The sequence below is a fragment of the Beta vulgaris genome, chromosome 1 (assembly GCF_026745355.1).
Source record: "Beta vulgaris subsp. vulgaris cultivar EL10 chromosome 1, EL10.2, whole genome shotgun sequence".
Taxonomy (NCBI): domain Eukaryota; kingdom Viridiplantae; phylum Streptophyta; class Magnoliopsida; order Caryophyllales; family Amaranthaceae; genus Beta; species Beta vulgaris.
This window is the reverse complement of record NC_079202.1, coordinates 7,838,755-7,862,767: the sequence shown is the minus strand read 5'-3', so window position 1 is coordinate 7,862,767 and position 24,013 is coordinate 7,838,755. Positions and strand designations below refer to the sequence as shown.

Sequence of the window (24,013 nt, the reverse complement as noted above, 5' to 3'; positions counted from 1 at the left end):
GATCTACCATCTACGAAGTCCTTTAGCGTAATTTGGTGTGCGATATAGTCTTTCGTGTTGCGTGTCTTGTCGGACGGTGAGTGTCGAAATCTTTCTGGCGGTGTCCGATCGATACTTAGTGTCAGTGTAGGAGTTTTTCTACCGTGGATTGGTTTTTGTTTATCAGCATACCGAGGTCTCAGGTGTGCTCTTTCTAAATCTTGTGTTCCTTGTTTATGCCAAATTCTGACCAGGCAGAACTTAGCTGAGGATCTACAGCTAATGAAGATGCATCTAATAACAATGATGACTGCTAGCTACAGAAATGAAGAAATGCAGAAAAGAGACAAGGCACCAAGAAATGGTGACGCGGAAAATCCCAAGAAGAAGGGTAAAAACCGCGGGTGGAATTGAGTCCACCAATCCACTATGTGAGAGAATTACAACTTATAACTAGCAGCTTGCAGCTTGTACTAAGTACACTTATGAATATCGCAAAAGTAGAAGAGAGTGTTTGAACGTAAATGATGTAAAAAGCTTATGCTACCCAGATTATTCCCTTTCTATTTATACTAATACATTTTTTGAACGTTGCCTTACATTTGAACGTTGTGCAACTAACTCCTAATAAGGTGCCATGAACCCCTAAAATCAAGGGATATCTTCTCCTTCTGCTCAACAACTGCTTTCTCTCTACTTCTTAGGCGTAACAACGTTCTTTGACTTGGTCTTGATTAGTATCCAATGCTTTTTACCGGATTATCTTTCGAGCTTCATAAGTACTTTCTGTAGCTGCTACCTGATGTTTCCTATCTGCGTTCCAGGTGACAGTGGCAATCACCCTACCTGCATATTCCAGCTTAGGCAAAAATTAGGACATAACAATTGCCTCTAACTTGTGATGCCAACCTAGGCGCAACTTAGTTAAATTCACAAGTTACCAAATAGGATAAAATTCTTGTTAGCAAAAAACATCAGCTCATGATTAGGATAAAATTCTGCACGTTTGTAAATTTTATCCTTTTACCTCAAAAGATAAAAGCACTAGAAGATAAGTTTTTTTGCCTAAAAGATAACCAACTTATTTTGCTTTGGGGGTGATATCTCTTTAAAAAGATAAACTCACCTAACACATGTTCAATTATATATAGTTGTAATAGCCGTATTTTTAAGCAGGTTAAATTATGTATTAACAAAGTTATGCTACTTGGAAAATTTATATTACTATGACTCACTTATATTATGAGAATTTATGAATAAAAGTATTTTGGACTTCTGATAATCTAAAATCAAATTTTGAAAAAAAAAGAAGATAACTTATTTCTTTCCTTTCCTTTCCTTCGTGGCATTTGGGGAAGATGCCACAATAATGCCTTGTTGTCCAATTTCATCACCCATACATAACCCATATTAAAACCCCAATTCCCTTCTCTCACTTACAATCTATTTTTATCATTCCCCTCTGCTTCTCTCATCTTGGAACTCCTTGTTGGAGCCACCTTCGTTTCCCTCTATTCGAATCTCATCTATTTGTGAACAAGTAGTGCTGGAGCCACCGTTGCTGCGCTTACTCCATCAGTTGGGGGGCGAATTTTCTCTCTCCTCTTCTCTCGGGTTTGGTCTTGTGTTGCTATTTTCTTTTTCCTCTGTTCTGTCCGTCAAATTCAAGCAGTATACACTCATTTTTTGGTCTTTGTTCCTTCATCAAAGTTGTAGATCTCTTCGAGTTATTGAATTTAGGCTCAAAAATTTCTTCAATCGGAGTTCGGAGCTAGGAGTTATGATCTGTGGAAGTTGTAGTTGTTGCTGCCACTGTTGCAGCGTTTTTTCTCTCTCCTCTTCTTCGTGGATGCTGCTGCCACGAGTTTGGTTGGTGTTCCGAGCCTTCGTGCTACTGCATGTCGGTGATGGTGTTGCATATGCCGGTAATTGTCTGATTTCATTTGCCATCAATTTTAATATAGTTCTGAAATTGCGTTCTTGATTTTTATTCTTTTGATATATAAGAGAAGCAAATGTAAATTATGTTCACTTAAGATTGGAAGCTATACCATCCTTTGTTTTTATCTCTTCTAATTGTGAACAAGTTTAAGTATGTTGAGTTTATAATTTAGTCTCGTTAGTTTCATACTTTGAAAACAACAATTTGAATATCAGTTGGTAAATTAGTTTTGTCAAATATATTTAATTCTTAATCTTGTTACGAAAATCAGAGATGATAAAAGTTTGTTCAACTTAAAGATTAAATTTTTCCTATTTATTTAATGGGTTGGATTGAGGTTTATGATTTGTATTTATATTTCTTAAGTTAGTTTATGAAATCAAATTTCAATAAGCCATGTTGTTTGATAGTATCCTCTGTGAAGTAGGATGAGGTTAATTGGAGTTAGAGATTGATATAGTGAAGTGGATTAGTAGAATGGTTTGTAAATAAGGAGTTGTGGGTAGTTCATGAAAGAGGTTAGAAGGTATGAGAAAGTTAATTTCTTTATCTAATTGATAGTAAGGATCTTAATTGTTGTTCATATTGTTGTGAGGTGATTGTTGGAGATTTATAAAGAATTTGGAAATGTTGGACTCTTCAAGATTATTATGGAATTGAGCGTTCTTTGGGGGGATGAAAAAGGTACACACATGTCCTTCCACTTTCCAAATATATTATTGTATTTCGATTGATCATATAAACTATATAAGTTGATCTTGATATGTTTTATAAGTTAAACTTATGTTGTATTAAAAATGTGATTTGTGTACTATATGGTTTCTGAAATACATGTTTATGAGTTTTAAGACAAAGGTAGAACTAAATCGCAGGTTAGTTTTATTGGCTAAAAGTTATGTTTTATGTTTTATGTTTTCACTAAAGTAGTCGTATGAGTTATTTCAAGCACATGTAAGTTATAAATGGATTTGATTCTAGAGTGAGATATTAAGTATAATCGATATATCTATTAGACAAATTATGAACTTAGATTATGTATGTAAATTATAGATAGATGTTTGTGATGCGACTCATTATGACTAGAATATAAGTCTTTAAAGGAAGGAGTTTTCCGATATAAATTTTGAGGATTTCGTCCTTCGGCTTTGGGGAATAAGAGTTTCTAAGTTCATAAACTAAATATCGTGTTATGTGTGTGCAAGGGGAAGAAGTCTATATTATAGTTAAACTATAGTATTTAGAAGCACCTTTAGATATCCTCTTGAAGAAACTTTGGTTATACGCTTAGAATTTATAATACTATTGGAGCCAGCAACATATCAATTGGGATATTAGATTTAGAATGCATCTGAAAAGTTATAAGTAAGCTGTATGAATGTGTTTTGGGAAGGAAGAGAACTTCAGACTAAAAGATATATCACATTATTCAGAGGTAGTCTTTGGAGAATTCCGAATCCTTGAAAATGGATTTGTAAAGATAGGAAATATATGTTGGAGATGTTTGTGAGTTGATGGATTGCTAAATAGGATTAAATGGAAAGGTTATTCTTCGTAAAGAAGCATTTGTGTTGGATATAAGGTTTATATAAAATAGAAACTCTAATTTGGGGACATGATCTTTTAGTAAGCAATGTTTTGTTTTGAAGAATCCTTTATGAAAATGAAGCATAGTTTCTTTAAAGTCGGTATTGAAAGAGATTTAGCCAAAGAATTTTTATAAAGGATGATTTATACCAAGTTACTAAAATATTATGCAAGCAATTTAATTTGGGTATATCTAATACCCGAAAGTGATTCTATTATGATAATTTGAGATTTATGAATCTGAATTTTCGAAAATATGAATTTATGATTCTGTTTTATGAGGGGGAAGAAGCTGCTAAACCAGTGACGAACAACATTTGTGGAGCAGGTTTGCTCATTATGTGTTAGAGCGGGTATTGCTCTGGAGCGGGTATTGCTCCATTATGTGATGGTCATGACCTAAAAGTCTTGCAAGCAGTACAAAATGGAAGAGGGAGACGTCCCTTGTAAAAAGCTTAGAGAATTCGCCTGTAAGGCAACTCTATTCGTGTTCTCTTCCCCAGTATAGTATGATATTGAAAGAAAAAAATAAAATATGTATTTGAATATTCGAATGGTTTCGTGGAAAGATATTTCAAACTTTAATTTCTGAAATGATGTTTTACTCACCCAAGCTATAGAGTTAATGCGCCGATTTTGGAAATGATTACCAAGGAACTTGTTAGAAATTTATGCAGGAGTTAACTATGATATGCATATGGATTAAAGGTTTTTGGATCTTATGGATTAAATGTTTTTGTGTAAGATCCACTGAAGTAGGAGAGATTTATCGACATAAAGTCTGTTAGGGTTGACTTCGGAAGATCGTATTAGTTCTATGGAAGTAGCATTACAAACCGTGTTCAAATATTTGTTATATACTTATTTACTTATGACTTCGATGTATCTTGATTGCATATGTCTCGTAAAAATCTTGATTGCAATTGTTTTATAAAATAAGTTAAATCTGTAAATACGTTCTTAAGCCACTAAAAAGATGTTCTGGTTGGACAGTGTGTATACTCAGTTTTTCTGATTTTGTTCTTGGAACCTGTCCTGGTGGGGGCAGAGTTCATTGTTAGTGATCTTGCAGGTTCGTATATGGAAAGCTTGGAATGGAGTAAAAGGAAGAATTTAGGTATCAAGGTTATAATTAGATGTAATGGTTCAGAGGTTGTATTTAGGATTATTTATCCTTTTTTGTGAATAAATTATTATATTGCTTTGGAAGTCGAGCAAAGTATTATGTAATATGTTATTTGGTTCTTAAGGATGACTGTTGTGGGCCCTGACCCACAGGTCCAGGATCGTTTATAGGTTATTTTTCCGCTGTAAGTGAAGATAATTCGAGGTTAATAAACGTTAATTGTAATTAGCGTATCTTAAGTGTGGTTAGCTAGCAGCTCGAAAGTGCGGGCTGTTACAATAGCTAAAAGACAACTTTTGCATAGCATTAAATTTTTATCCGTTGGAATAGAGTGCCGTTAAGACCCAAGTATTTAACGACTCTTTAACACTCCCTGAGACTTCACTTTACTCTCTGCCTTCTCGCGAACTTTCTCTCTCAGGTAAATTCCTCTTTCTTCTCTCTTTCGTTTTCCAAAGTTCTTTCGACCTTTTTCTCTTTCTTTCTCCCTGATGGGTAAAGCAATCAAGGATGTTTCCTCCTCTGTCACTGCACAAGAGATTGACGAGCTTAAGAGACTGGGGAATTTCCCTGAAGGCGCTCAGATCATCGTTCCTTCTCAGACATGCAGACCTGAATCTTGCCCTGAGGACTACATCTGCTATTACGAGCATCCTTTTCTTTTGGGCTACAATTACAACTTTTCCCCACTCACTAGGTCTTTTATGGAGGTTCTCCACCTTTCTCCTGGCCAGCTGATGCCAGCCCTGTGGAAAACTTGCTCGGTTTTAGAAACCCTTACCAATACATGGCACCACCCCTTTTCTCTAAACGAACTCCTAACAGCTTACAGTGTTAGGAAATCAGCCAAGGGTTTCATAACTCTTAGGGCTAAAGCACCTTACCCCCCGCTGATAGATGGCACAATTGCCTCTGACTATATCTGGAAAACCAGATACTTTTTCGTTGTGAAAGACTCAATAGGCGAAGCTGGGAACTCTCTAGTTGGGGGTTGGTTTAATCAAGGTACTTACTCATTCAATTTGTCTTCTATTCCTAAAAATGAATTAACTAGGTTTTTACCTTGCTTTCCCTGCAGGTCTTGGTCCCATAATTTTCCAGAAACCTGAACAAGCCGAAAGATTAGCAGATCTATTCAATTTACCTATTGAGGAGCGCACCTACGTGGCCCCAGCTGAGATTATTCCGCTAGAGTCAAAGATCTTTTCTCGTACAAACTCCATGTCTTCAGGTAATCGTGGACTACAATTATATGACTTTCTTTTATTCTAGAATTTTACTTAGACTCTTTGGCTAAACTAGCTACCTGCCGCACACAGCTCAAGCTAAATCCAGCACCCTTTCTGATGAGGATGCTATGGACAGACTGAAAAACAGAAAAAGGTCAGCAGCTTCTTCTGGCCACTCTTAAGCTGAGAAACCTCCCCGCAAGCAGCTACGCTCAGCTACGACTCCTACCGTTATTGATATTACGGCCAAATCTCCCAAGGAAGATGAATTATTGTAAGCTTACCTACCGACTTTCTGGCTGAGGAAGGTTTGGAAGGTGGCATCTGGCCTTCAGCTGAAAAGCTTCTTTTCCCAGCTGCACAAAAGAGGCTCAAAGGACAAGATCCAGAAGTAACTCTAAACCATGTTGTCCAGCTATCGTTGCAGGTTAGTAATATTCTGCATACTACCTTACGTATTGAACATTAGTGTACTTTTTATACTTACGCTCCATGTCTCTTATGCCAGCTTACCCAGAATTGTCTAGCTGCCAGGGAAAGCTTACGAACTATGGCTTCCCTTCAAGACAAGGTGGCTCGTCTGCAAAAGGACAACCTGAGTCACCAGACTAAGCTGGAGAAAGAGAAGCAGGCCAGGTTGGATGCTGAAAACAAGCTAGCTGCTGAGTTAAAGCTGATTGAGAAGGAGAGATTAGAGAAGGATGAAAAATTAGCTACAGCTGAAAAGGAGATTGAACGTCTGACTACAGCTGCCAAGGATGCTGAGGAGAGGGCCTTAGACATTCAAGCTGAAGCCAAAATCATAGAGACTGCCAAGCTGGCATACCTGATACGTTTTAAAAACCTGGACGACAAAGGCATTAACTACTACATCGACAGGTATCTCAAGCTGGACTCTATGGCTACAGGTGGCAAGGCAAATGACTTTGAGCAATCCACAGCTGAGTCTCCGACTAAAATTGGCCAGCAGGAAGATGTTGCACCAGGTGACAAGGATAAGGTAACAGGTGATGATGCTAGTGTAGTCTCTTGATTTCTCAGCTTCTTAGCAATTCAACTTAGTACAATTTAATTTCATCTTTTCGTTGGTTTTTTACCGTTGTCTATGGGGGCAACGTGTTTATGTACGAACATATTTCTTCTTTGATCGTGTGATTTATGTTTTACCTTTTGAAATTGTGATTCTATGTTTTTCAATTTCAAAACACTTTTGTTGCATGCATGCTTATACTTACTGGCTTTGAACAATATGCTTACCTGGTGTACTTGTTGCTTTGCTTTGGTTGGGCTCGTTTCCTTGGTGCTACGACCATCCAGCTAAGTTCTGGTGCTCCGACCTTTAGCTGCTTGACTAGGTGCTACGACCATATAGCTAAGCTTTGATGCTCTAGATGCTTACCTGGGTGCTACGACCCATTGCGTTTATCTGGTGGACCAATGCCTTGTGCAAAACAATTGTTACCTTACTTAGGACTCTGGCGTTTGTGGCCGGGTGGTAACCTGGCTGATGCCCCAGGTTAAAAATGATATAGCTTGAGATGAGAAGCATTCCAGCTTCTAAGTATTGCCTTCCCATCCTTAGTGACTAGGCGATAAGCGCCTTTTCCAACTATTTGATCAATCAGGAAAGGACCTTCCCAACTTATCCCTAGCTTCCCTGCATTCAGCTCCTGAGTATTTTGGAATACCTTCCTGAGAACCCAGTCTCCTAGCTTGAATACTTTGGCTTTAACATTCTTGTTGAAACTGCGAGCTACCACTTGCTGTTGCAGCCATCCTTATTAGTGCATTATCTCTTAGCTCTTCGATGGAGTCCAGGTCATAGCTGAGTTCTTCGTCATTGGCTTCTAGAGTCAGCAAGCCATACCTAGCTGTAGGGATGGCTACTTTTGCAGGTAACACTGCCTCGCATCCACACACAAGAAAGAAGGGAGTCCTTCCTGTAGCGCCTCTTGGTGTTGATCTGTTTGCCCAGAGCACTTTAGGAAGCTCCTCTGCCCATTTCCCTTTTTTTTATCTTATAAACGCCTCTTGATACCGTTGATAATCACCTTATTGCTGGACTCAGCTTGCCCATTAGCTTGCGGGTACCCGGGCGTTGAGGTTACCAGGTTGATGTTCCATTCATGACAAAACTGCCTTGTTTTATCACTTATGAATTGCGACCCGTTATCACAAACAATCTCGCTAGGTACTCCGAACCTGCAAATAATGTTAGTGTGCAGAAAAGATATCACTTCTTTGTCCCTTACCTGCTGGAATGCCCCAGCTTCAATCCACTTGGAGAAGTAGTCCGTAAGTGCTAGTATGAATACTTTTTGCCCTAGGGCTACTGGTAGCTTTCCCACAATGTCCAAGCCCCATCTCATGAAAGGCCAGGGTGTCAAGGTGGGATGAAATACCTCAGCTGGCTGATGGGACATTCCTGCATGCTTTTGTTTGACAAACTTCTTCCTGCTGCATGGTTGGCCAATAATATCCATATGCTAGGATCTTGTTTGACAAACTTCTTCCTGCTGCATGGGATCTGCACTCGCCTTCATGGAATTCTTTGAGTGCGTGCTCCCACTGATCTTTCTCCAAGCATCTTTGCAACAGGTCATAACTAGCGCAGGCTCTTTTGAATAAGGTACCTGAAATGACATGATACCTGGTAGCTTTCATTCGCAGCTTCCTGGCTTCCAACTTATCTTCTGGCAGGATGCCCCTTTCCAGGTATTCGATTATTGGCTGGGTCCAGCTGGTGCTTTCTGCGCAGTTGCTATCTGGTTGCACCATGTTAACCTGCTTGCTGATGGCTGGTTCAGCTAGATGAGCTATTGGTATTGAATTGAAATCGCATTTCCTGAGCGATGATCCCAAGTTAGCTAGGGCGTCAGCTTTGGTGTTCTGGTCCCTTGGGATTTGCTTTATGCTGAACTCTTCAAACAACTTAGCTTTATCTTTGACTAACTCCAGGTAAGAGGCCATCTTTGAATCTTTAGCTGCGTATTCTCCTTTTACCTGGCTTACTATCAACAGCGAGTCACTGAACACATGTAAACTGTTAGCTTTTAAATCACATGCTAATATCATGCCTGCAATTAAGGCTTCATACTCAGCCTCATTGTTAGTGGCTTTAAAATCACAACAGATAGCGCGTACTATCATGTCCCCTTGTGGCGACTTTAGTACTACACCTAGGCCATCTCCTCTGAAATTTGAGGATCCATCGACATACAACTGCCAGGATCCGGACTTACTTACTTTATTGATGTGGCGCACTTCCTCTTCAGCTGCAGCTGCTAGGTCAGGATTAAAGTCTGCCACAAAGTCAGCTAGAGCTTGGGATTTTATGGCTGTCCTGGGTAGGTATTTAATGTCATGTGCACTTAGGGATATAGCCCACTTGGCCATTCTCCCTGAGCATTCTGGTTTTCTTAATACCGCTTTGATAGGATAATTAGTCATGACATGAATAAGATGAGACTCAAAGTAATGTCTTAACTTACGAGATGCCATATACAAAGCTAGTACTAGTTTTTCGAGTGATGTGTACCTGGTTTCAGCGTCTAGCAACGATTTACTTACGTAATAAACTGGAAGTTGTTGACTTTCTGCTTCTCTAGATAGCACTGCACTTACCGTTTTGCTGCTGACAGCTAGATATAACTGGAGTGTCTCTCCTGCAGCTGGCTTCGAGAGTAGGGGGGTTGAGCTAGATAATCCTTCAGGTCCTGCGACACAGCTTTATGTTCGGCTGTCCAGTTGAATCCTTTATTCTTTTTCAGAACGTTGTAAAACAGGTGGCACTTATCAGATGACCTGGATATGAACCTATCTAGCGCAGCTACTCTCCCAGTCAGCTTCTGCACCTCTTTCAGATTCCGCGGTGATTGGATATTGATTAATGCCTGCACTTGGCTGGGATTGGCTTCTATTCCTCGCTGGGTGACTATATACCCCAGAAACTTACCTGCTGGGACCCCAAAGGAACACTTACTAGGGTTGAGCTTCATCCCATACTTTTTCAGAACTTCGAAGGTTTCTTGCAGATGATCCACATGGTCTTCAGCTTTCTTTGTTTTGACCAGCATGTCGTCTATATAGACTTCCATCGTATCCCCCAGCTGCTTCTCAAACATTTTGTTGACCAGCCGCTGGTAGGTAGCACCTGCATCTTTTAGCCCAAAGGGCATCACCTTGTAGCAATAAATACCTCTTTCAGTCATGAAGGCTGTTTTCTCTTGGTCTGCAGGATCCATGAGTATCTGATTATAGCCGGAATATGCATCCAGGAATGTTAATCTTTCATGTCCAGCTGTAGCGTCTACTAATGCATCAATATGTGGCAGTGGAAAAGGATCTTTAGAGCACGCCTTGTTGATATCAGTAAAATCAATGCACACTCGCCATTTGCCATTTTTCTTGCCTACGACCACCACATTAGCTAGCCAATCTGGGTACTTGACTTCCCGGATCTTCCCAGCTTTCAGCAGCTTCTCTACTTCCTCATTAACTATCAAATTTCTTTCTGGAGCGAATTTTCTTCTTTTCTGCTTTACGGGTTTTGAATTGGGGTCAACATTCAGCTTATGGGTGATGATGTCAAGCTCAATGCCTACCATATCTTCGTGGCTCCACGCAAAACAGCTTATATTCTTCTTTAGGAACTCAATGATCCACTGCTTCTCTTCAGCTGGCATGGATGCCCCAATCTGCACGGTCTGCTCCGGCTTTGCTGGGTCCAGCGCTACTTCATCTACATCTTGCTCTGCTGGCTTGGCTGGCGCTGGACCTCGCTGTAATTGCTAGATAGACTCTTTCTTTGCTTTCGGAGATATGCTATAACACTCCCTAGCCAGCTTACGATCGCCCCTGATTTCTTGCACTCCCCATTTGGTAGGGAACTTGATAGTCTGATGATAAGTTGAAGGCAAAGCTCGCATTTTATGGATCCATGGTGTCCCCATGATGATATTGTACGCTGAGGGACAATCTACCACATTGAATCTAGTTTGCAAATTGACTCCCTTTGCATAGGTAGGCAGCACGATCTCTCCGAGCGTTGTAGCTGGCTCACCATTGAACCCGAACAAGATAGTTGCCTTCCTGAGGATATCAGCTTCCTGCAACCCCATGCTCTCGAATGCACTTTTGAAAATAATATTAGCTGAGCTGCCGTTGTCTATCAAGACTCGCTTCATGAGGCAATTGCTGACGGTGAGCGACACGACGAGGCCATCATGATTGTCAGCTTCTTCATCTCCATCCTCCTCGTCGAAACTGATGGTCATGCTTCTAAGCTTTTTCTCTTCTGCGCTTCTATGTGAATTTGGCGCAGCTTTGGAGCCTTCTCGGGCGAATCTTTTAGCTGCAGAGTATGTTAGTCCACATATTTCTGAACCACCAGAGATAGAATTAATTACCTTATCGTGTAGAGGTTCAGGTGGTGGACGAGGTTGCTGCTGGCTGGGACCAGCTTTGTCCTCTCGCTGCCCCTTCTCACCCATCACAGGCTACTTCTTTTTTGAGGGCGTTACATTCTTCTGTCCGATGGCCATGGTCACCATCGTAGCTGCACCATTTAGTGGTGTCTTTCTCGCTGTCCGGTCTGTCGCTCTTGCGCGGCCATCTAGCTGTTGTCTCCAGCTTTTTGAGCGCGTTTACTACGCCTCCTGCATCCACATTAAAGTAGTAGGAAGCGATAGATGGGTAGTCATTGTTAGCAGATTTACCTGTGGCCTTGCTGGCTACATTATTAGTTTCACGCTTTTGGTATGGTTGGTGACGCCAGTCACTTTTCTTCTGATTCTGGGCCTTTCGATCATAGCTGGGCTCGCTCCCATACCTGGACACCTCGTGTTCTTCGACGCGAATCTCGGCCATAGCTCTGGCTCTAACTTCTTCGAACGTGCTACAAGGGTACCTCGTCAATTCATAATACAATCTAGATTTATATGTTAGACCTCTCCTGAATGCTTCGATAGCGGTGGGGACATCCAGGTTCTTGACTGAGATCATCTCCTTGTTGAACCGGTCCAGGTACTGCCTCACAGCTCCATTTGCCTTCTGAGTAATGCGATACAGGTCGCCTATGTGCTTCTCCAGGATCCTGCTGCTAGCAAATTGCGCGTAGAATTTGTTAATCAAAGCAGCGAAGTTTTGGATACTACCTGGTTTTAGGCTGATTAGCCACTGCAAGGCTGGTCCAGACAAGGTGGCCCCGAAGGATTTGCACACAGTAGCTTCCAGGAGGTGCTCAGGAATGGACAGAGTCCACATCTTTTGCTTGTATTGCGCCACATGATCATAGGGATCCGCAGCTCCATCGTACAACTTGTGAGGCTGGGTTACATTGATCTTCTTCGGAATCCTAGCCCTTGCAATTTCATCCACGAAGGGGGACTGAGCATAGCCATCGGGAGATTCTTCAGCCACGGGGGTTGGTGCTCCAGGTAATTTTGCTAGCATGCGAAGTATCTTCCTGTTCTGAGATTCCAGGAGCGCCATTTTCTTAGCGGAAGGATCTGCATCCTGTTCTTCTTCATCAGACCTGGCCTCTTCGTCCTCGCCTTCGCTGGCGCTAGAGTCCTCGAGACTGAGAATGCGGGGAGTCATACCACGGCCACGGGGATTGGGCGTCTTGCTACTCTTGACGGACTCTAGCTCCTTCCTGAGATTATCAATGGTCTGCTGAGTTTCGGATTGATTGCGGCGAAGGTCTTCCTGAGCCTTCAGCAAAGCGGCCTTCATCATTTCGGCGGTATCATCAGCCATCTTTTAGAGAGGAATGAAGGTATTTTCTTTTTGAGATTTTTGTGAGAGTTTAGCTGTAAAGCCCCATGGTGGGCGCCAAACTGTTTATGCCAAATTCTGTCCAGGCAGAACTTAGCTGAGGATCTACAGCTAATGAAGATGCAGCTAATAACAATGATGAATGCTAGCTACAGAAATGAAGAAATGCTGAAAAGAGACAAGGCACCAAGAAATGGTGACGCGGAGAACCCCAAGAAGAAGGGTAAAAACCGCGGGTAGAATTGAGTCCACCAATCCACTATGTGAGAGAATTACAACTTATAGCTAGCATCTTGCAGCTTGTACTAAGTACACTTATGAATATCGCAAAAGTAGAAGAGAGTGTTTGAATGTAAATGATGTAAAAAGCTTATGCTACCCAGATTATTCCCTTTCTATTTATACTAATACATGTTTTGAACGTTGCCTTACATTTGAACGTTGTGCAACTAACTCCTAATAAGGTGCCATGACCCCATAAAATCAAGGGATATCTTCTCCTTCTGCTCAACAACTGCTTTCTCCCTACTTCTTAGGCATAACAACGTTCTTTGACTTGGTCTTGATTAGTATCCAATGCTTTTTACCGGATTATCTTCCGAGCTTCATAAGTACTTGATGTAGCTGCTACCTGATGTTTCCTAGCTGCATTCCAGGTGAAAGTGGCCATCACCCTACTTGCATATTCTAGCTTAGGCAAAAATTAGGACATAACATTCCTTTTTACAAGTTGTTGGAGTCTCTCTGTTAATTGGGTTCTGATTTTGTTTTCTGGTTTTTAGATATGGTTTCTTTAGAATGTTGTGAGAGGTTGAAGGGAGAGCTCCATGAGCTTCTCAATAAGGACTATAAATGAAGTCCACATAATAATGAGTTTCTGAGTTATGTGTCTAATTTAGACAGTCCCAAGACTTCATTGGAGCTAGTTAAGTCATGGAAGGAAGAAGGAAACTCCCTTTTCAGTCAGGGAGATATTGATGATGCATTAGAACATTATGGTTTTCCTGGAGTGATGCTTAGCTTAATTATTTTGGAGGAGGAACATATTAGAAACTTTTGTGAACTATCTTACTGCATCTTGCTGACTCTAGCTGCATGTTTACTGAAAAAGAATGAATTCGATCAAGTTGGTCTTCTTTGTTCTATTGTTCTAAGCTTTGACCCGTGCAATGTGAAGGCCTTTTTTAGAAGAGCTAAAGCAGCGGAAGGGATAGGAATGTGTGACTTAGCTTATTGGGATTTAGTGCAAGGCTCTAAAATTGACCCACTAAATAAAGAGATTATTGCAAAGAAACTACATGAAGTTAAGAGTTTGTTTGAGTAGAAGAAGGATCGTCCAATTGGATTAGGGGTGGCGCCACTGCCACCAAGAAAAAAGATGAAGGAGCATCATCAGGAAGAAGGGGAATGTTCTTCTAAGGTGATGGAAGAGGCAACTAGAGAGGATTTAAACTTGTTGCATGTTAAAGGAGATAAGGATCAAGCTATTGGTGAAGATCATGATATTTAAATGAAGTGTGTTAAGGAGAGTGTGAGTTATTCCAAATCTGAAAAACCAAATCAGGCGGAACCAAGATATCGATTTACTAACCGAAGAAGGTCGGGATCCTCATTACACTTGTCCAATAATATTATTCAATCACTGAGGCAAGGGAAATCATTACAATTGTATAATCCAACATCAGGGTCATACATGGTAGTTCGTGTTCGAGTTGCTAATTTCACAAAGGAGGGCACCAAGGGGAAAACCATAATGCAGGGCGGACCAGTGAGTGAGCATAGTCTCCCTAATAGAGAGGGTGAAGTCGATAATCCTATCTTAGCTCCCCAGGAAAGTGAAGATTTCTTGATGGAAAGCGAGGTGGCTGAGTCTACAGGTGTTACTCGAAAGGAGATAGCAGTTAGGAGGTCCCAGCTGGCCCAAACGAGCCCAGTTGTTTCATCCAGTCTTCCAGCTAGTGGGTGTCTTTCATTAGCCTCCAGTGAATCTCAAGGACGAGGAAAGCGTAGCAAAACCCAATCACGATTTGGGAACTCCAGGAAAACCCTGAAAACTAGCCGTAAGATAAGGTCCAATTTTCTTCCTAAGTTTGATGTCATGGGCAAGTTGCATGCAGGAGTGAAGAGGAAACCCGGGTTCCTTAATGATCCTTCCCAAAGATTAAGGAAAAAACTAGCTTCAAGTTCTTGTGTTTCTAATAATAACTCAAATGTTCACAATGCGTCAAGTGTAGGAACTTAGATGCATAATGCGGAAAACCAAGTATCATATACTTGTACATCTATCCCAAGATCATTGCATAAATTAGTATGAATCAAACAATAGTATAGAATTATACCTTTGATGCGTATGTTCCTCTTGTCCACCAAACTTCTAGTGGAGATCACCTTAGAACGTCAAGCGTCGTTCCTCTAATGTTGGTCCACGAACAACACTTGGATCACCACGTATGCTAGTACGGAAGAGAGACAAACTCACTTGCTTTTGGTGGTGTATGAGGGCCGAAATATGGGGAGGAAAACTAAGGGAAAAATCAGATTTTTCACTCTAGAAGTTGTAAAAGTATGTACACCTTTGTAACCCATATCATTATATAAGGTGGTTACAAAAGAGGTGTTTCATGAGGCTTTATTTTGCCTCATAATGTCATACATTATGAGCCTAATAAACTCATGAGTTACAACTCTTCCCATCCATCATCAAACCGCGCAACCCATTTCACAAATGGATTTGGGTAAATATCCAAGTGTCATTACTTGTGTGACCTCAATGATATTAGTAGTTGGCCCTAATCATATTAGTCCAACAAACCACAATTAGCTTCTAGCAAAATGTTATGATCATCTAATATTATTGAATATATTATCTCCATAACTTATCCTAATATTATTTAGTTTATTACACTTGATCGAGGACAAAATCCTTCATCAAGTCCTTGTCTGAAGTTGGATGTTCTTAGTAAGTCAAATGTTAGTAATGTGGTAAGTCCTAGTCTGATGTCGTCTAGTAGTGGGTTTAAGGATGAACTTGCTAGTTTATGTATTGCGAGTCCGCAAATAACCAAAGTCCACAACCTAGTCACAGAATCTAGGTAGATGGGCTCACTTGTATCTTAATATGTTTATCAATGTATGCTCTTGCTGCCAAAAAAAAAAAGAGTTTCTTGAGACTTCTAATTCAAAAGGATATTATCGTTAGGAATTACTAACGGATAAATCACTAAGCCGATAATTTCGAAATGCCCTTGTCAAACAAAAAGAGATAAGCCAAGTCATGGCTGAATTCTTGAATAATGTTGAGTGGGACATTTAAAAATAGAGAATGAACATCGACCTACATATATAAAAAATCAGAGGGAGCATATTGTAAACATAAAAAGAACATCTAAAAAACTGTAGGTACGTCTGCGAATAGCAAGGAAATGTATTCTCCAAGTCTTGTTAGAAAGAAAACTAATTTAACCTCACATGAGAATGACCAGAAGCAACAGGTCGAATCAAGATCGAATCTTATTAGATCCAAATCTGTATTTTGTTACATGGATCCAGATTAGACTCTGATTCGCTAGATGCAAAAATTCAGGTCTATTAGATTTGCGGATCCACGGATTTAGATCTGGATCTACATAGATTCACTTTTATACTGGAGAAAGAAAATTAAGAGAACGTATTGTGTCGGACTCGTCCGACCATAATCTTTGGTCGGACGACTTTCAGGTGGTTCCAATTTTTTTCAGTTAGTCTTAATTTTTTTTCAGGTAGTCTTCATTTTTTTTCAGGTAGTCCATTATTTCTTTCAGTTGGCCCATTATTTCTTTCAGTTGGTCCATTTTTTGTTTCAGTTGGTCCATTATTTGTTTCAGTTGGTATACATATTACGAAACAAAGTCCAACTGAAAGAAAACAAAGTCCAACTGAAAGAAAACAAAGTCCAACTGAAAGGAAACAAATTCCAACTGAAAGGAAACAAAGTCCAACTGAAAGGAAACAAAGTCCAACTGAAAGAAAACAAAGTCCAACTGAAAGAAAACAAAGTCCAACTGAAAAGAAAACAAAACACTAACCTCTGCTTTCTCTCACTTTCTCCTTCTTCTTCATTCCTCTTAGCTGATTGCCCGAATCATTGTAGATCATCAGGTGCTCTTTTCGGGTACCTTTTGCAGGGAAATGAAGTTCTGGTCAGCCTCAGATGGTTGGAAGTGGTGGGACTGGTGCGCCCACAACGCAGAAATTAATCTCCATTTGTGTTTGTTGAATATAACGCATTTCAGCTGGTTTTGTTATGTTCATTCAAAGCCTTACATTATGAAGAATATTCTAGGCCGAAGAAGGGCAAAGTTGTTGTGTTTGTGTCGATGCGCAAGCATTTGTAGGCTATTGCAGCTACAAGCATGTGAAGGCAGAGTAGTGATGCTCCTCCCTTTGATTGAATCAGTGTAGGAATGCTTTTCCATGCGGAGATTGAACACGGAGAAGCAATTTTTTTTGGAAGTTTGAACGAGAAGCAATGCTCCTTGCAAAGTTTGGTACAGGAAGGGGCGGTATGCAATATGCACGCAGAACTTTGCTGGATTCTTTTGTTATACATAAGTAGATACAGTAAGTATTGGGCTCAGCCCGTCTTACAGTAAGTATTAGTCAGACGGTCTGACCCAATACTTTCACGAAAATTAAACACCTAAAATAATTACTTCCTTCGTTCTTTAAAAGATGCAACATTTACATAGTGCATGCTATAATGCACTACTTTGATCCTTAATATCTTATTTTGTATAGAAAAATCTATAAAAAGTTGATATTATGAAAGTATACATTAAAATGAATCAAATGAGAACCCACATGACTATATATCTTTTTCTTTATTTGTTAGGCAAAGTTGATATTTTCTTCTAAAGTTAATATTATTAAAGTATACATTTTCTTTTACCCGCCATAACATGAATCGAGATCTAGGTTGATTCGGGTCCGCTGGATCTAAAATTTCAAAGATTCGGATCCTATAAAAACGAATTTGTAACGGGTCCAAGATCCATTATCATCCCCTAAACGACACTTCATCTAAGATACAATGGAGAACCGGTATGCCAATGTGTGGAGTAGACTGTAGCCGTGTTTTATTTTGCAACGTGGGATGAGCGCGTATTAGATTTGACTACCCCACTATAAATGTTTTTTTTGCATTGAAAATGTTTTGAATTTCGCCAACAATTCTTTAAAGAAAGACTCATAAACCTAATTGGATATTGAGAAAACGTAGGGATAAATTAAGGACTTATTCAATGTAGATTCCCCCTTCTAGACTTCATAGGTCAAAATGAACCAAAGATTTAGTTCGAGGGTGAGGGTACAAACACAGTCAAGAACTACGTTATCCATTGCTGACCTTTACTAAATACTGATTTATGTCAATGTTTATGGAATAAAATAACCAAAAAATGTTTTAAGTCCCCTAAAAATAATTAGTGTAGGTTGGTAGAAGAAACACATAAAAATACTATTTTTTAGTGATATGTTATTATGCAATCAATATTACAGGGAATCTAGCAGCTTTTCCAAGTTAATCTGATTAATATTAGAACAATTCTTTAGGTCTTGATAAGCAAAAATAATAGGTGGGTTCTAAAGGCTAGGGGTGTAAGTTATTTGGTTAAAACCCGAAAACCAAACCAAACCAAACCGAAATTACAATTCGGTTTGGTTTTTTTCTTAATTTGGTTTGGTTTAGTTTTGAATGAGAAATTCTTTTTATTTGGTTTTCGATTTGGACTCGGTTTTGATTATATAAAACCGAAAAAACCGAGTCGAAATCGAAATTTCAGATGTGGGCTTTGAGTTTGTGCTGCTGTTTAATATTAAATTGGCCCAATATAATAAGATGCAATCACTTATCTCAAAACCCTAAGTTAGTAACTCTCGTATTCTTTCACTTCCCACACGCCTCACTGCAACAATTCACTTTCTCTCTCCTCATTTTCACTCTCCTCATTTTCTCTCTTTGAAACCTCTAACAATGGAGGAAAATTATATCTTGCTTTGCTACAAAGTGCTGGAAGAAGTTGTCAATTAACATATCTATCTTTTTTCCTTCTTATTTTCTTGATTTTCATTTGGTATTTTTTCACCCTTATCTTCGTGGTATGCTGCCATGTCTGCAATTTTTTTTTTAGTTTACAATCGAAAATTAACAGAACTTAATCTCGTTTTTTTATTTTTTTTCTTGAGAATCACTTTTTCTAGATTGTAGGATATATCTGAATTTCAGATTTGCAGTATAATGACATTTTAATTGGAAATCTAGTTTGGTTTTTAAGTTTTATTGAAGATTCAGACTTGATACTGTGCGTAAGTGTTGGAGAAACGAATTCGGTTTTTAAGAATTTTGGTTTTTTCGGTTTGGTTTGGTTTTGTTCATGGAAATTTGGTTTGGTTTGGTTTATGATAAATTTTGGTTTGGATTTGAACTTGAAAATTGAAAACCGAATTTAGTTCGGTTTGGTTTGGTTTTGGCTCAAAATCAAACCGAAAACCGAACCTACACCCCTAATAAAGGCAACAATGCACCAGAATCATATAATATATATAGAACAATCATGCAAGCATATAATAATGTATAAAAATAAAGAAAATGAAAGAATAAAGGTTTAGAATATACAATATAACGATTCTATATCAAAGATCTACAACATGAAATAAATGGTTAGTAACTTCAATAAATAGTTAATTTATTCAAGGACCTTCATGATTATACCGTGACTTGGGTATGCAAGATTAACAACCTTCGTGAAACCTGAAAATCTGAATGTATATGTATGTACATTGAATATGTTTGTGATTGAATGGTATGACTTTTTATAGGGATATTTTATGACTTGTTGAGAGGTTCATAAAGTATTCGTCAAGTTCGAAGGGTATTAATGTGAAAAATTCGTTCTTTAATCTTAATCAGATCTATTTATAGGAAAAATGACAATACGCCTCACGCGCCAGCTGCGTCTGGTGCAGGCTGACGTGACATTTCCAGTAGAAAGCGTACATGTGGCACACGCTTTGAAAAAGATAAGAAAGATAACCGCGCTTCACGCAAAAGTTGTGCGCCAGGCGTACGACGCAATGTGTGACACAATGCCTTGTGTCAGGAAAAGCTGCATTTGATGCACAACGGCCTTGCGCCAGGTTCAAGCCGGTGCGCTAGGCGCACTAGCCTGACTCTTGAGGTGTCATTGCCAACTTTTCTAAAACGCGTTTTAAACGATTTTCTTTTATCCTTTAATTCCGAAAATCTGATTTTACGTGATAAAAGATGATTTTAACTATCAAAAATATCTTTTAAAAATATTTATTTATTATAAATAAAATAATTAATTATTATTAAACAATCAATTGGACTTTTCAAAGGATTGGGCTCAAAATACAATTAATTATCATGAGTAGTTAATTGGGTTTTAAAATGTAACTTTAACACTTTTTGAGATAGTTTTGAATGGATTTTCAGACTGCTCTTCCCTTGGGTTGGACCAATTAAGACCGTGGTATGTTTCATCATTGGGTACCTAAATGTGGAGACACGATTATGTATCTATAGGAGCCCCCACTTTGAATGAGGTTCAGGAAAGGGAAAATAAAAGTATACAGTGTCGGGACAAAGAATGATCCTAAACGTTTTGCAGTTTAGCACTGATGTTTATATGCCGGTCTTTGCAAATCAAAGTTAGTATGCACGAAAATAAATACAAGTAATCTGATTACCTGCAGAAGGAGATGTTAGCAGATAGGTGCAAACAACTCAGACGAAGCACATAATGATGCAATAATGTGAACTTAGACTCTCTAAGGATGCATGAGACGCTATGCAAGGATTAAGGTTATGCAAAGCTAAGGGATGACATGTCATGCATGTTCAAAGTTATGCAAATAGAATGTATGAAATGCAAGGTCAGGGTTTTGCAAGGCTGCAATGCAAGGTCAGGATTTTGAAAGGCTAGAAGATGTGTAGATTGATAGAATGATTAGAAATACATAGAATGATTTTCGAAAATTGTTTTTAGTAAATAATCGGGGTCCATAAACGAGATCTGCAGATTACAACTTTTCAGGAGTTTGATTTGGAGGCACCACCAGATAAGGAAGCCCCAAGTTTTCGGTGAGCTTGTCTTGAATTTGGCATGTACTTGATCTGATATTGTAATGTAGGTAATCTGTCTTGAACGTTGAAAGTTATCGCTGATTCTTATTTGGGAAGTTGACATAGGCAAAGTCAAATACCGCCAAAAACCATGGAATTATTGGAGAGTCCTTCGGGGAAAAGGAGAGTCTGGACTGAAAAATAAAAAGGTTTTAATTTTGTGACTTAAATAAATGTAGGTGAGGAGAGGGTTTAACGAAGCTAGGTTCAGGCTCGAGTCTATGTCGAGATCTAGAAAGAAATTATGCTCCTAAATTCTAGAAAGTCAATTCGTTAGAACATGACTAATTTATTTTATTGAAGCGATCGGACCTCGAGATGAGGATTCCTACATATCCTTGCGGAATCAGACCATTCATAGTTACCAATATGATTTCTTTTTTATTATATATATATATTTTTAAACCCTCACTTTTATCTAAGCCGCTCTTTCGGGTTTTCAGCTTAGCGGGTTTGGACTTACCTTGGAAAGGAGTTAGGGTTGATGAAAGGTTGAAAGGTTTAAGGCTTGAGGTTTAGATGAAGGTTTAATAATTGGTTGGGTGAATGTAGGTTCATGGATTTGGATTACATGGTTAAGGTTTATTGAAGGATTTGAATGAGGGGGTAGAACTTGTATGCAAGCCCCCCCCCCCCTGAACTTGATTTTTTATTTATTTGCCTTTGGCTTTCCTTTTTGAATCTTTTGTTTTGTGCGTTTTGCTTTTCCTTTTGCTCTTTTAATTTCTTTTTTTTCGCATTTTGAATCTTTCACTTTTTTTATATTTTTTCCTGGCATTGATTCTTTTTTATATAGTAAGGCTTGCACACAAGCTATTGGTTTAGGGTATTGGAAGGCAATGAAGGATATTTGCGGAGTTTTGATGATGGAAGGAAGAGAGGAATAACTCCTGACCCCAAAGTATGTTCTTTTTTCACTTTTCTTTATTAATATTTTCAGATTTTTTATTATTAGTCAAGATCATTAGGCAATTTAAGATTCATCATTGAATTAGAAGCATAAGTGACGATGAAAGGCCAATGAAAATAAAAATAAAAATAGAAAGGCTATAATAGATGAAGTCCTATAGTGATATAGACTCGATTGGAAAGGACATAAAAAGGCTTAGGGTAAGGACTCTCTGACTCATCCTAGAAAACCATAAATAAAAGATTATGCCCTCTTGAATGGTTGATGCATTACCTAAGGGGTTATTGGTCATGTTGATTCTTGTTGTAGTAAGTATTAGAAGTCTATGGTCATCAAATATGCTCTGCAGCGCATTGATGGTATTCGACACTAGATGTCAGGTGGAATCATTCCGTTAGAATTCACAATAGAAGTGTAAGTTGCACCTTTTGAATTTTCTTTTATGTGTAGGGTTCAGAGTAACCCTATAGAAATGATCACGCCTCTAATGTGAAGGCGGTAGACCCTATGAAAGTGTTCGCCTCTAACATGAAGGCCGTCAAAAGTAATTTTCATGACTCTAAATGAAGCCGGGTTGGTGATAGCGCGATTGATGAGCTTTAGAGTAGGCTCACATTTTGTTCCTCCTTTAGGCAATTCCTATATTGTAATCTCTCGACCGGTCATGAACAGAATCGAGTGGATCTTGCTTGTAAGTTTTAAGAAATAATGTTTTCAAAATGAGAAATGAAAATGGAAGTGAGAAATGAGGGTGAAAGTGGAAATGGGAAATGAAAAATGAAAAATGAAAAATGAAATGGAGGATTAGAAATGGGTATGATTATTAGACTAGTATGAGCTTGACCGTGATGGAGACGCGTGCCTAACTATATGCAAATGCAAAGATGGACTGGACTGGACTAGATGATTGAGCTCTTAGGCTAGTTTCACTAGACTTAATGGATTGCCTTTATGGACTTACGGGTGATTGGCTTCGCCAGACTCGATGATTTGGGATTTTATGGATCTAAGATGGACTAGCTTCGCTAGACTCAAAGGTTTTGGGTCATTATGGACTTAAGATAAACTAGCTTTGCTAGACTTGGACTACTATTAGATGTAAGGTCGGAGTAGCTTTGCTACACTCATCATAGGGTGCCTTTATGGTCTTAGGGGTGACTCGCTTTGCTAGGTCAAAGGGGTGCCATCATGGTTTTCAGGATCACTAGCTTCGATAGGTCAATGGGTGCCGTTATGGTCTTAAGGGTGACTAGGTTCACTAAGTCAAAGAGTGTTGTTATGGTCTTAAGGTGACTAGCTTAGCTAATTCAAAAGGGTGTCATTATGGTCTTAAGGGTGAATAGCTTAGCTAAGTCAAAGGGTGTCGTTATGGTCTTAAGGGTGACTAGCTTAGCTAAGTTAAAGGGTGCCATTATGGTCTTAAGAGTGACTAGCTTAGCTAAGTCAAAGGGTGTCGTTATGGTCTTAAGGGTGACTAGCTTAGATAAGTCAAATGGTGTCGTTATGGTCTTAAGTATGACTAGCTTAGCTAAGTCAAAAGGTGCCGTTATGATCTTTAGGGTGACTAGATTAGCTAAGTCAAAGGGTGCCATTATGGTATTAAGGGAATGCTAGCTTCGCTAGACTGAATGGTTTGGACTTCGTCTTATATGGGTTTGGAATTGGACTCCATTAGACTTAGGAAATGAGTTGGGCCTTATATGGACCTAATTTTGGACTTAGTCCTATATTTATTCGAATTTAGACTTGAAAATGGACATGGGCTCGACATTGGAACGAAATGGATTGGAATAGACTTGGATTAGACTTGGACTGGGTTTGACATAGATTAGGTTTCACATAAAGATGCAAATGGGCCTAGAGTTTGACATGAGCTAGACTTATATGGGCCTAAGATGGACTCTAATGCTAGTGGGCCTAATATGAATGCATGGACTCGAATGTAGATGGACCTAGTACGAATGCAAAATGGACTCTAATGCATATGGGCCTAGAATGAATGCAAGTGGATTGGATTGAATGAAGGTGGTAAGTGATTAGAAAATGGATTAATCTTTTGTTAGGAAAAGATGATGGATTAATTTTGAAAGATTTTTTTAAAAAAATGTGGTAAGTGATTAGTAAATGTTTCCGAAAAAGGTAGAGTAGAAGAGGGTGTAGGATTGATTTAAAAAATGTAAGTTTTTGAAATTGGTGAATATGATAAGATAAGATTGATAGGGAAGATTAGTTGAAAATACGAATGAGGTAGACATCCATGATAGTCCTAACTCTAGCGTGACCT

At 39.0% G+C, this 24,013-nt stretch overlaps 3 protein-coding genes across 8 annotated transcripts; 2 read left to right on the top strand and 1 right to left on the bottom strand.

The window, feature by feature from the left end:
* The first annotated feature begins 1,136 nt into the window (after positions 1 to 1,136).
* LOC104905614 (uncharacterized) lies at positions 1,137 to 7,036 on the top strand. Of its 6 annotated transcripts, none has more exons than XM_048646689.2 (5): positions 1,137 to 1,904; positions 4,554 to 5,636; positions 5,710 to 5,862; positions 5,951 to 6,287; positions 6,369 to 7,036. In XM_048646689.2, the coding sequence occupies exons 2-4, from the start codon at positions 5,123 to 5,125 to the stop codon at positions 6,040 to 6,042; spliced, it is 759 nt and encodes a 252-aa protein (XP_048502646.1). In that variant the 5' UTR covers positions 1,137 to 1,904; positions 4,554 to 5,122; the 3' UTR covers positions 6,043 to 6,287; positions 6,369 to 7,036. The 6 variants fall into 6 exon arrangements, with proteins under 6 accessions (XP_048502646.1, XP_048502652.1, XP_057247261.1 ...); XM_048646695.2 differs by having other exon boundaries at positions 1,140 to 1,904; positions 4,554 to 4,622; XM_048646684.2 differs by having other exon boundaries at positions 1,301 to 2,605.
* A 4,308-nt stretch (positions 7,037 to 11,344) lies between these two features.
* Positions 11,345 to 12,619, bottom strand: LOC125494206 (uncharacterized). The gene has a single exon (XM_048637837.1). The coding sequence runs from the start codon at positions 12,617 to 12,619 to the stop codon at positions 11,345 to 11,347; it is 1,275 nt and encodes a 424-aa protein (XP_048493794.1).
* A 153-nt stretch (positions 12,620 to 12,772) lies between these two features.
* LOC104905630 (70 kDa peptidyl-prolyl isomerase-like) lies at positions 12,773 to 13,961 on the top strand. The gene is made up of 2 exons (XM_010694222.2): positions 12,773 to 12,833; positions 13,537 to 13,961. Exons 1-2 carry the CDS (start codon positions 12,773 to 12,775, stop codon positions 13,959 to 13,961), a joined length of 486 nt encoding a protein of 161 aa, XP_010692524.2.
* Positions 13,962 to 24,013: the final 10,052 nt, after the last annotated feature.